The sequence below is a fragment of the Protopterus annectens genome, chromosome 1.part1 (genome assembly GCF_019279795.1).
Source record: "Protopterus annectens isolate FY-2018-M chromosome 1.part1, PAN1.0, whole genome shotgun sequence".
NCBI classification, from domain to species: domain Eukaryota; kingdom Metazoa; phylum Chordata; order Ceratodontiformes; family Protopteridae; genus Protopterus; species Protopterus annectens.
Window position 1 is genome coordinate 1,477,062,218 of NC_056726.1, and position 14,225 is coordinate 1,477,076,442.

Here is a 14,225-nt window from a genome sequence, read left to right on the forward strand (position 1 = left end):
TACGTCTGTAAACCCACTGATGAAATGGAGAAACTGTCTTTCATCATGTGTGGGTTTACTATTCACAATACTCCTTGCCCATAATATTGCTCAAAAATGTAATGCCTGCAGCACCACTAAGTGCTTTCAGTCCTGATGATGACAGACAGACCTTTTCAGTTTTCTCAACTCATTTTAGGAAACTGGTTTGCTTCCTGGATATCTTTGTACACTTTTTCTTTAACCTCAACCCATTACGTCAGTCAGACATTTGAATACCCAGCTAGTGAAAATGTATTCACATATTAATGCTTATACATCTGTCATTGTAATATGTATTCAGGTTTATTTTTTAAACTAAAGCACATAATATTCAGACTGTAACATCTATAATTTAAAGCTCTGTTTACAGTCAAAAAGAGCTCCTAGGTCAATGTATCCCGTTATATTTTTTGAGACTGAAGGAATTTGTAAAATATTTTTATTTATTATACATTTACCCACTGCAGATCTCCAGATTTCTGTACATTAATTGGTATGAAATTAGTGCGAATACAGAACTGATGGCGCCTTAGATTTTTTTTATATATAGATAATATCCCTCTCCTGATGTCTACTAGTCATAATCCTTCCTGCTCAGTCAGCCCAGTCATTCCACTATGAGGTAAGGCTTGATTGTGGAATGTTGCTGTCCAGGCAGCCATCAGCATTTATACTACTATGACCCTGGCCTCTCATCTGATAGCCGTCTCATATACTCATATATGCAAGGGCCTGCTATAAGTTCTTCAGTAGGTGTGCAGTTTCCCGCACTCACCTTTGACAGCTACAGTGTGAACGTATGTTAGCACAGCCAAGCACTCATCCCCAGACCCCAGCCCATATAGACCATGCCATGCATCTCCTCTCCATTAGGTGGCAGCACTGCAGAGGGATGGAAAACCTCCCTCCTCTCAAGATGCCTTAGCCATCATTGGCAGCTCACTCCCATCATCCTCAGCCATCTTCCTTTAGCGCCATCACTGGCAGCTCACTCCCATCATCCTCAGCCATCTTCCTTTAGCGCCATCACTGGCAGCTCAATCCCATCTTCCTTATCCACCTCCTTTAGAGCCCCAATGCCTAAATGATCTCAGGTCCTCTGGGTTATAGTCAGGGCTTCATCCTTCTATATCACAAACCAGTAATGTTTCTTGGAATTTAAATTATATACATGTTACTAGAAACTGCAGAAAGTGTTGTCATCAATGTATTTAACATGGTTTTGTAAATATATATAAGTACACAGATTCATACATAAGTACTAGGCTAACTGCCCTTGAAAACTATTGTAAGCCTAGCCAGTCTCCCTCGTTGATGAGAATCAAACCCTATACCTTCAGCCTGGGAGGTAAACACCTTATCCATTATGACAACCCCAAGTTAGGTCCAAAAGAAATAAAGCAAACAATACTAGTAGTACTAGTATTATTATTATTATTATTATTACTAGTATTATTAGTAATTATTACTAGTAGAGATGACCTTTGCAGGACTGTAGACACTAGCAGATGTTTCTTATGAAATTCATTCAAGCTTTACATATCACTTCCTCCCCAAGACAAACAATATGCTATCCATTTATTGATGGAGTTATTTAAATCAAATGTAATATATAAAACAATACGCTACCCATTTAATGACGGAGCTATTTAAATTAAACATAATATATAAAACAATAAGCTATCCATTTAATGACAGAGCTATTTCAATCAAACATAATATATAAAACAATATGTTATCCATTTAATGATGGAGCTATTTAAATTAAATATAATATATAAAACAATATGCTATCCATTAATGACAGATCTATTTAAATCAAGTGCAATATATATATATATATATATATATATATATATATATATATATATACTGTTTTTAATTCCAGAAGGTGGGATCCAAGTAATCAAACATTCTACCACATCCTTATATAAAGGACATTAACTATGGTGCAAAACACAGTATGTCATATGGTAACTATGGTAACATAGACTTGTTGCTCTGGACCATCTACTGTTAAACCCACATAGCTGAAGGTCATTAATTTCAGCTTTACTTAAGTCATCTCTCAGAAAATACAAATTTTAATGTCTACTCCTTTTAGATGTCAGAGGAAGTTGGTGCTTTTCCAAGACCAATGGCTACAATACCAGTAAGACACACACTGGTACAAGAGCCATGTGATGGTTACTGAAGTAGTGATGGTGACACAACAGCAATGGTTGTTGTGCTACAACAATTCCAAAAAAATGGGGTGAAGGACCTATGCTGGTAAGCTGAAAGACATAACAGACATGACTGATGATTGCTGCAGAAGTTTCTGGAAAGGAAATCAAAGAGAAAAGTATATTTGGTGAGCCCAAGGCACCCTAAGGATGTTGAAATTAGACAAAGAGGTGAGTACAGAGGCATTAGAGAGTGGTAATAACCACATAAATCAGAACATGTTGGGGTTCCAATTCTATGTGTTGAAGATTACAATAACTCTAATTTATGACATTAATACCAAAGGACATTAAGACAGGAGACGCCATAGCCACAGTGAAAACAACTGAAGAGCCCCCAGACTTGGATGCATTCCTCCTAGATTTCCTCATTTTTTGTAATTTTCCCATACCTTTACATGATTCGTGCAGCTTTCTCTTTGTTTTTTTTTTCCAGACTTGGATGCATTTCTCCTAGATTCTCTCATTTTTTTGCAATTTTCCCCATACCTTTACATGATTTGTGCAGCTTTCTCTTTGTTTTTTCCAGACTTGGATGCATTTCTCCTAGATTCTCTCATTTTTTGTCATTTTTTCCCATACCTTTACATGATTCGTGTAGCTTTCTCTTTGTTTTTTCCAGACTTGGATGCATTTCTCCTAGATTATCTCATGTTTTTGTCACTTTCCCATACATTTACATGATTTGTGTAGCTTTCTCTTTGTTTTTTTTTCCAGACTTGGATGCATTTCTCCTAGATTCTCTCATTTTTTTGTCATTTACCCATACCTTTACATGATTCATGTAGCTTTCTCTTTGTTTTTTCCAGACTTGGATGCATTTCTCCTAGATTCTCTCTTTTTTTTTTTAATTTTTCCCATACCTTTACATGATTTGTGCAGCTTTCTCTTTGTTTTTTCCAGACTTGGATGCATTTCTCCTAGATTCTCTCTTTTTTTTTGTAATTTTTTCCATACCTTTACATGATTTGTGCAGCTTTCTCTTTGTTTTTTCCAGACTTGGATGCATTTCTCCTAGATTCTCAATTTTTTTTGTAATTTTTCCCATACCTTTACATGATTCGTGCAGCTTTCTCTTTGTTTTTTCCAGACTTGGATGCATTTCTCCTAGATTCTCTCATTTTTTGTCATTTTTTCCCATACCTTTACATGATGCGTGCAGCTTTCCCTTTGTTTTTTTCCAGACTAGGATGCATTTCTCCTAGATTTCCTCATTTTTTTGTCATTTTTCTCATACCTTTACATGATTTTTATAGCTTTCTCTTTGGTTTTTCCAGACATGGATGCATTTCTCCTAGATTTCCTCATGTTTTTGTCACTTTCCCATACCTTTACATGATTTGTGCAGCTTTCTCTTTGTTTTTTCCAGACTTGGATGCATTTCTCCTAGATTCTCTAATTTTTTTGTAATTTTTCCCATACCTTTACATGATTTGTGTAGCTTTCTCTTTGTTTTTTTCCAGACTTGGATGCATTTCTCCTAGAGTCTCTCATTTTTTGTCATTTTTTTCCCATACCTTTACATGATTCGTGTAGCTTTCTCTTTGTTTTTTCCAGACTTGGATGCATTTCTCCTAGATTATCGCATGTTTTTGTCACTTTCCCATACCTTTACATGATTTGTGTAGCTTTCTCTGTTTTTTTTCCAGACTTGGATGCATTTCTCTTAGATTCTCTCATTTTTTTGTCATTTTCCCATACCTTTACATGATTCGTGTAGCTTTCTCTTTGTTTTTTCCAGACTTGGATGCATTTCTCCTAGATTCTCTCATTTTTTTTTTAATTTTTCCCATACCTTTACATGATTTGTGCAGCTTTTTCTTTGTTTTTTCCAGACTTGGATGCATTTCTCCTAGATTCTCTCATTTTTTGTAAATTTTTCCCATACCTTTACATGATTCGTGCAGCTTTCTCTTTGGTTTTTCCAGACTTGGATGCATTTCTCCTAGATTTCCTCATTTTTTTGTCATTTTTCCCATACCTTTACATGATTTGTGCAGCATTCTCTGTTTTTTTCCAGATTTGGATGCATTTCTCCTAGATTCTCTCATGTTTTTGTCACTTTCCTATACCTTTACATGATTTGTGCAGCTTTCTCTTTGTTTTTTCCAGACTTGGATGCATTTCTCCTAGATTCTCTCATTTTTTGTAATTTTTTCCCATACCTTTACATGATTCGTGCAGCTTTCCCTTTGTTTTTTTCCAGACTAGGATGCATTTCTCCTAGATTTCCTCATTTTTTTGTCATTTTTCCCATACCTTTACATGATTTTTATAGCTTTCTCTTTGGTTTTTCCAGACTTGGATGCATTTCTCCTAGATTTCCTCATGTTTTTGTCACTTTCCCATACCTTTACATGATTTGTGCAGCATTCTCTTTGTTATTTTCCAGACTTGGATGCATTTCTACTAGATGCTCTTATTTTTTGTCATTTTTTCCCATACCTTTACATGATTCGTGTAGCTTTCTCTTTGTTTTTTCCAGACTTGAATGCATTTCTCCTAGATTTCCTCATTTTTTGTCATTTTTCCCATACCTTTAAATGATTCGTGTAGCTTTCTCTTTGTTTTTTCCAGACTTGGATGCATTTCTCCTAGATTCTCTCATTTTTTTTAATTTTTTTCCATACCTTTACATGATTTGTGCAGCTTTCTCTCTGTTTTTTCCAGACTTGGATGGATTTCTCCTAGATTCTCTCATGTTTTTGTCACTGTCCCATACCTTTATATGATTTGTGTAGCTTTCTCTTTGTTTTTTCCAGACTTGGATGCATTTTTCCTAGATTCTCTCATTTTTTCCCCTTACCTTTACATGATTCGTGCAGCTTTCCCTTTGTTTTTTTCCAGACTTGGATGCATTTCTCCTATATTTCCTCATTTTTTGTCATTTTTCCCATACCTTTACATGATTTTTATAGCTTTCTCTTTGTTTTTTCCAGACTTGGATGCATTTCTCCTAGATTCTCTCATTTTTTTTTTAATTTTTCCCATACCTTTACATGATTTGTGCAGCTTTTTCTTTGTTTTTTCCAGACTTGGATGCATTTCTCCTAGATTCTCTCATTTTTTTGTCATTTTTCCCATACCTTTACATGATTTGTGTAGCTTTCTCTTTGTTTTTTCCAGACTTGGATGCATTTCTCCTAGATTTCCTCATTTTTTGTCATTTTTCCCATACCTTTACATGATTTGTGCAGCTTTCTCTTGGGTTTTTCCAGACTTGGATGCATTTCTCCTAGATTCTCTCATTTTTTTTTTAATTTTTCCCATACCTTTACATGATTTGTGCAGATTTTTCTTTGTTTTTTCCAGACTTGGATGCATTTCTCCTAGATTCTCTCATTTTTTGTCATTTTTCCCATACCTTTATATGATTTGTGTAGCTTTCTCTTTGTTTTTTCCAGACTTGGATGCATTTCTCCTAGATTTCCTCATTTTTTGTCATTTTTCCCATACCTTTACATGATTTGTGCAGCTTTCTCTTTGGTTTTTCCAGACTTGGATGCATTTCTCCTAGATTTCCTCATTTTTTTGTCATTTTTCCCATACCTTTACATGATTTGTGCAGCATTCTCTTTGTTTTTTCCAGATTTGGATGCATTTCTCCTAGATTCTCTCATGTTTTTGTCACTTTCCCATACCTTTACATGATTTGTGCAGCCTTCTCTTTGTTTTTTCCAGACTTGGATGCATTTCTCCTAGATTCTCTCATTTTTTTGTCATTTTTTCCCATACCTTTACATGATTCGTGCAGCTTTCCCTTTGTTTTTTTCCAGACTAGGATGCATTTCTCCTAGATTTCCTCATTTTTTTGTCATTTTTCTCATACCTTTACATGATTTTTATAGCTTTCTCTTTGGTTTTTCCAGACTTGGATGCATTTCTCTTAGATTTCCTCATGTTTTTGTCACTTTCCCATACCTTTACATGATTTGTGCAGCTTTCTCTTTGTTTTTTCCAGACTTGGATGCATTTCTCCTAGATTTCCTAATTTTTTTGTCATTTTTCCCATACCTTTACATGATTTGTGCAGCTTTCTCTTTGTTTTTTTTCCAGACTTGGATGCATTTCTCCTAGATTCTCTCATTTTTTTGTCATTTTTCCCATACCTTTACATGATTTGTGCAGCTTTCTCTTTGTTTTTTTCCAGACTTGGATGCATTTCTCCTAGATTCTCTCATTTTTTGTCATTTTTTCCCATACCTTTACATGATTTGTGCAGCTTTCCCTTTGTTTTTTTCCAGACTAGGATGCATTTCTCCTAGATTTCCTCATTTTTTGTCATTTTTCTCATACCTTTACATGATTTTTATAGCTTTCTCTTTGGTTTTTCCAGACTTGGATGCATTTCTCCTAGATTTCCTCATGTTTTTGTCACTTTCCCATACCTTTACATGATTTGTGCAGCTTTCTCTTTGTTTTTTCCAGACTTGGATGCATTTCTCCTACATTCTCTCATTTTTTTGTAATTTTTCCCATACCTTTACATGATTTGTGCAGCTTTCTCTTTGTTTTTTTTCCAGACTTGGATGCATTTCTCCTAGAGTCTCTCATTTTTTGTCATTTTTTTCCCATACCATTACATGATTCGTGTAGCTTTCTCTTTGTTTTTTCCAGACTTGGATGCATTTCTCCTAGATTATCTCATGTTTTTGTCACTTTCCCATACCTTTACATGATTTGTGTAGCTTTCTCTTTGTTTTTTTTTTCCAGACTTGGATGTATTTCTCCTAGAGTCTCTCATTTTTTTGTCATTTTCCCATACCTTTACATGATTCGTGTAGCTTTCTCTGTTTTTTCCAGACTTGGATGCATTTCTCCTAGATTCTCTCATTTTTTGTCATTTTTTCCATACCTTTACATGATTTGAGCAGCTTTCTCTTTGGTTTTTCCAGACTTGGATGCATTTCTCCTAGATTTCCTCATTTTTTTGTCATTTTTCCCATACCTTTACATGATTTGTGCAGCATTCTCTTTGTTTTTTCCTAATTTAGATGCATTTCTCCTAGATTCTCTCATGTTTTTGTCACTTTCCCATACCTTCACATGATTTGTGCAGCTTTCTCTTTGTTTTTTCCAGACTTGGATGCATTTCTCCTAGATTCTCTCATTTTTTGTCATTTTTTCCCATACCTTTACATGATTCGTGCAGCTTTCCCTTTGTTTTTTTCCAGACTAGGATGCATTTCTCCTAGATTTCCTCATTTTTTTGTCATTTTTCTCATACCTTTACATGATTTTTATAGCTTTCTATTTGGTTTTTCCAGACTTGGATGCATTTCTCCTAGATTTCCTCATGTTTTTGTCACTTTCCCATACCTTTACATGATTTGTGCAGCTTTCTCTTTGTTTTTTCCAGACTTGGATGCATTTCTCCTAGATGCTCTTATTTTTTGTCATTTTTTCCCATACCTTTACATGATTCGTGTAGCTTTCTCTTTGTTTTTTCCAGACTTGGATGCATTTCTCCTAGATTTCCTCATTTTTTGTCATTTTTCTCATACCTTTATATGATTCGTGTAGCTTTCTCTTTGTTTTTTCCAGACTTGGATGCATTTCTCCTAGATTCTCTCATTTTTTTTTTAATTTTTCCCGTACCTTTACATGATTTGTGCAGCTTTCTCTCTATTTTTTCCAGACTTGGATGCATTTCTCCTAGATTCTCTCATGTTTTTGTCACTTTCCCATACCTTTATATGATTTGTGTAGCTTTCTCTTTGTTTTTTCCAGACTTGGATGCATTTCTCCTAGATTCTCTCATTTTTTCCCCTTACCTTTACATGATTCGTGCAGCTTTCCCTTTGTTTTTTTCCAGACTTGGATGCATTTCTCCTAGATTTCCTCATTTTTTTGTCATTTTTCCCATACCTTTACATGATTTTTATAGCTTTCTCTTTGGTTTTTCCAGACTTGGATGCATTTCTCCTAGATTTCCTCATTTTTTCTCATTTTTCCCATACCTTTACATGATTTGTGCAGCTTTCTCTTTGTTTTTTTCCAGACTTGGATGCATTTCTCCTAGATTCTCTCATTTTTTTGTCATTTTTCCCATACCTTTACATGATTTATGTAGCTTTCTCTTTGTTTTTTTCCAGACTTGGATGCATTTCTCCTAGATTCTCTCATTTTTTGTCCTTTTTTCCCATACCTTTACATGATTTGTGTAGCTTTCTCTTTGTTTTTCCAGACTTGGATGCATTTCTCCTAGATTCTCTCATTTTTTTGTCATTTTCCCATACCTTTACATGATTCGTGCAGCTTTCTCTTTGTTTTTTCCAGACTTGGATGCATTTCTCCTAGATTCTCTCATTTTTTGTCATTTTTTCCCATATCTTTACATGATTCGTGCAGCTTTCTCTTTGTTTTTTTTCCAGACTTGGATGCATTTCTCCTAGATTCTCTCATTTTTTGTCATTTTTCCCATACCTTTACATGATTTATGTAGCTTTCTCTTTGTTTTTTTCCAGACTTGGATGCATTTCTCCTAGAGTCTCTCATTTTTTTTGTCATTTTCCCATACCTTTACATGATTCGTGCAGCTTTCTCTTTGTTTTTTCCAGACTTGGATGCATTTCTCCTAGATTCTCTCATTTTTTGTCATTTTTCCCATACCTTTACATGATTTGTGCAGCTTTCTCTTTGTTTTTGTTTATCTTATCTGAGGATTTTCATTTCCCTCGCTCTTTTTTTTTTATGACATACGGTACAATGAATAAAATGAGGAACAGGAAGGAATGTGACACCTTTTTCATGGGGAAAACACCTGCGTTTATCCTCATGGCAAAGCATCTTGAGAGTTACGCAAATTTCCAATCAAAAGTAAATAATATTTTTGAACTCAGCCAATGTTTTGGGTTCTATCCTGACACATTTAATTGAATTCCAATACATTTGGACAGCCTGCCTTCATCAGTGGAGTATAATCCTGTTAAAGGAAGCACAGGCTGTGTGGAAGGTGTCCTTTTAGTTGGACGGAGAGGTCAAACAGAGACTTCGGCAGTCATAACTTAGAATCCCCTTCCCACATCACATCAGTAGTTGTCTATTTTTGATATAAAGAGGAATGAAGAGTCAAAACAAATTTTTAACAAAATTCAAGGGCACTGAAAAAATATACCTGCGATGGTGAGCTCAATATTTATAATATTAAAACAGTAGAAAAATAACAGGAGCTCAAAAAACCTGCCAATTAAAGAGGCAAATTACTTCTATCAGACAGATGGTGGAGCTGGCCACACAAGTGCTGGAAATTTCTTTTTTTCTATAACCCCCGCACATTTTGCCTGCTGACCAGCCAGATACTGCATGTTCCTATGACTGAGTCCATTCATACCATAGCCACAAGAGGAGCCTGTCAGGGACAGGTAGTCATCTAGGCAGCCATTAGAAATTTATCTATTTTCTAATTTAACCTAACCCCAACAAAAATGACACGCATGCTCACAGACATCAATGTTACCTACACCTTCCACAATAAATGTGCTCATTCCCATACAGGCACGATGCAGTGTAACAAGAAAACACGGCATGTCAGACCCAAGCACACATGTTCAGGCCATATCCTGCATGACATGAAACTCTGTGTCAGGTAGGTATTTGCACTGAAGTCAGACAGACTACCTCACTCTACCAAGGATGGTTAAGCCAGCACTGGTCACTCACTTCTATCTTCCCTTGCTGGCACATCCTGTGCCTGGGTCACCAGCCAATTCTGAGCTTTCTGGGTCACAGTCAGGGCTCCACCGTACTGCATGATGGTACAAGTTCAAATGCTAGAAATCTCTGACTGAAGATTCTACGTCACGTGATTACATCCCCTTTGTGTGTGACCTGATACAAGAACCACTCAAAGTAGCCTCAAATAATTCTTCCATAGATGGTGTATAATTCTCCTATGGGTGGTTAACATATAATTCTTCCATGGGTGGCTAACATACAATTCTTCCTCTGGTGGCTAATATATAATTCTTCTGCGGGTGGCTAATATATAATTCTTCTGCGGGTGGCTAATATATAATTCTTCTATGGGTGGCTAATATATAATTCTTTTATGGGTGGCTAATATATAATTTTTCCACTGGCGGCTAACATATAATTTTTTCACAGGTGGCTAAGCTATAATTCTTCCATGGGTTGCTAACATATAATTCTTCCAGGGGTGGCTAACCTTTTCTGTACTACAGAGGTCATTCTGGTTGCTGTGTACCTACTTGCCCTTGCCTTGCTTCCAATTCTGGGAAGTGGAATAATATCCAGCCTTCCTTTGGACTTCATGTGGCACCACATAGTCTTGTGATTTCTTAAAACGGTCAAAGATGTCACTTCTTCCACTCTTTAGTCATTTGTGAACCCCATAAAGCTTAACTGCATTTCTAACCTTAATGTTTTAACTAGAACCTTCTACTCTGTACATAGGCTCATACTGACATAGCCCCCAACCCAAACTGAAAATCTGCTATGATCATTACTGTTGAGTCGTGCTAAAATGTAAGGTGCAAATGAAAGAGAATACGTTTTTTTTTTCAGAAAACATTTACATATCCTGATATAGATTTGAAAAAAAGAAAAGGACATTGTGCTAAAATGATTTATGCCACTGTCTCACATTATTTAGAAGCTGCTTCAGGTTACTGTCAGCTGTTGTTTTCTTCTGATCCTCAGAAAGTTCCTCCACATGGTTATCGAGGCTGAAATGCAGGCGCGCAAGTTTCTCCTGCATTTCCCGCACATGCTCCAACTCTTCAAAGCAGCATTCCTTACCTGCAAGTTTCAAGAAATGAAATTAAAATGTTCATTTTCATACCAGAATATATACAAACAGCTAACTGCTAAGAAACTACAACCATTCTGAAAAGCATTTTTTATACTTAACACTTAATAAATGAAACTATACACAAGCAAGGACAACAAGTAACAGTTGAGGCCAACCAACATAACGTTTCAAGACAATTCCAAGGCAAAATTAACTACATGGTTACAATACAGACAGCTTTCAATATTTTATCAAGAATTTCTATGTACACTTCTAGAAAAATTATTTGACAACTGCATTGAAGAAACCTTTCTAGTGCTATGCATTATTGATCTTTTGAGATAAAACAGGCAGTGATGTGGGACAGATGAGAACATTTTACAATGCACATTAAATACATTGCTATTTCATAGGTTCATAGGAGGTTACTAGGCTAATGGCCCTAGAGCCCTTACAAGCTTAGCCATATTTATCCCAAGTTGCCCCAATTGTTGGTAGTTAGGTGAGTGAAGTTTGCAGAGGTATGGGTCTGTGGTAGCTAATGCCGACTTCAGTTGTCCAGGAGGGGCATGGGTCCCACCCCAGGAGTGAATTTGCGGTCATCCATCCATTGATCTACATTGCACATTTGAAAAGGGTCAGGGAGGGGCTCTGTTTCATGTGAAATGGAAGCTGAAAACATATTAGCCTGGATAAGAGCTTTAGCACCATGTTGTTCATAAAGTGGAACATAGCTTTCAAACTTCTGTGATTTTTAGGGATATCTCTGATTTTGCTATGTTCCCATAAAAACTTGTGATTTTTGTGACAGAACAATAAGGGTTACAGTCATTAAATAAATGTCAGATATTAAAATTATTTGCAAAAATGTGTAATACTATATATACTGTTAGATCATAATGCAAAGTTAAAGATGTCAGCATTTAAACAGTATTTCTAATTTTGGGCCCTTACTCCTGATTATTTTTAATGCTGTTCCTAAGTCTAGAAATAAGAGTTTGAGACCAATGAAGCAGCATATCCTACCATCTATTTTTCTCCCAACATATTGCATTCTGTCACATCTCAACTGACCCACTATTAGTGTACTTTTACATGTTTTACCATTTTACCAATTACTTTCTTTTCTAGTAGTGTTTATTTCTGTTAGAATTTCATTGAACTTCTATATAGTGCATGGAGCATGGTGACTACATTCTGATATTGCATAAAAGACAAACCAGTTAAATGCTTCTATGGTATGAGACCCAGACTTAACAACTGTTAAGCACCCCCACTTCACTTGTTAAGAAAGGGTATCACATTAGGTGTGACATCCCTGGTCTGGGCCAGTAATCAAGGAGCCTTAATCCTCACCACTGACACTGGAGAGGGACATTGACTTGGAACAAAAATAGATATACACAGTATTTTCAGATGCAGCTCTCTGCACCAAACATAATTTCCCTTAAGAGCACAAAGGGAACACACTCCCGTCCTGGGGCTGGGTTTCTCTCTCTTCCACCAGACCCCAAATAAGTTTCCACCTTTCTCTCTGCAGAAACCAGTGCTCTGTGTCCCTGTTCCAAGTAGCCGACACACACAGACACAGACACAGACACAGACACAGACACAGACACACACACACACACACACACACACACACACACACACACACATACCTGGTTAAGGCTGGCATAGATCTACCTGCTATGCCCCCTCTGCCCAGCCTATAAGGTAGATTTACTGGCACCAGCCAGCTACTTTAAGGCTCTTACAAGGGTACCCAATTATACTGGGTAAAATTAATACTAATACAAACGGTAGTGTTTGACCAATTCAGCAAGGCTTTCAGGATCATCCACAGTGTCACCAAATAAATATAAGTACTCTCAAAGGTTAAAATATTGTGCAAAAGACCAGCCACAATGAAAATGTTAAATATATTTAATAACAAATAATAAAAAAACAAGAAAATACTAAATATCTCTTTACAATAAACACCAGAGTTTCAATCACAGGAAATATTAAAAATAAGCAGGTGGATAGATTTGCACAGATACAGAAAAAACATACTTAACTAATCTCACTATATTTTTCTGGTTGATCTAAAGAATTAGTATTCCCTGGGTACTCAGTAAAGCAAGGCAAGATGAAGTGGGTGAGTGATCCTTCTTTGTCAGGTTTCAGAAACAGACTTCCCTGAGACTTCTGTCTCATCTAGTATTAAAACATCATTTCAGTGCTGGATTACAGAATGACATCACATACATCTGGTCATCTGACTCTGGTTCCCACACTACCCTCTTTACTAGAAACTGAACCAGAACTGAGCACATAAGTGTTACTATACACACAGACAGAGCTTTGCTGAGATGTGTTATAGCATCTGGAAGCTATAAAACTATTTCAAAACGTCCACCCTTCCAGGGTAGCAATTAGTTCACCCCTAAGGACAATACAGTAGGATTCCTAGTCCTGGTTTTTACAGCCATTTCATCTCTGGCTCCAATCAGAACTGTAAGATACAATCCAGGTAATTTAATTTCAGTCCGTTTTTTAAAGTTAGCTGGACTGAGATTAACCTCTTCTCTCCCAGTATCCTCTGTTACAATATATTAATTTCAACAGTTACAATACAGTCTGACATACAGGTGTACTTCTTTTCTGTCCAGCAGGACCCACTGTTTGCACATTTTTAACACAAGCAGCTTTACAAATATATTTTTAACACAAGCACCTGTACAAGTCAGTTTGATATACAAATGACATATAATTCTTTACAAAACTCCAGCCTGCTATGTTGGCATGTTACACATCCACTGCCCTACTTCTCCTGACATAGCTAGCAATACCTCCCATTATCACACTAGGCAGTTAAACCTGCTAGTACTGGCCAGCAAGCAACAGCAGCAGAATTACAAACAAATCTGTTTCTGCCTGCTGTCTGTGCCAATAATGTGTCCCTGACCTTCTATAAAATAAGAGAATGTATTTACACTGTCTTTCTGACAGCACTGGATAAGTGCTTTAAGGTTTCGAAAGCCGGCAAAACACTTAGCACTTTTCCTGTAACCAATAGCACATGGAGATAAAAGCTCCATGCACTGCAAAGAATTATGATCACGTTGCCAATCACAAGCCTTTATTACATGTTTTTGACATGGATGCCAAGACTCACCTATCTTCTGTATTATACTCAACTTTTTATTGCATTGATTGCAGTGCGTTTGTATTATAATAGTGTA

The 14,225-nt window shown here is 36.3% G+C and overlaps 1 protein-coding gene across 2 annotated transcripts in view; it reads right to left on the reverse strand.

Moving 5' to 3' along the window:
• Positions 1-14,225, reverse strand: part of CCDC28B (coiled-coil domain containing 28B) — a 191,391-nt gene that overhangs the window by 69,533 nt on the left and 107,633 nt on the right. For both annotated transcript variants that reach the window (XM_044082596.1, XM_044082588.1), the window contains exon 4: positions 10,852-11,006. In XM_044082596.1, the coding sequence (XP_043938531.1) occupies positions 10,852-11,006 (155 nt within the window). The remainder of the gene's footprint in view (positions 1-10,851; positions 11,007-14,225) is intronic.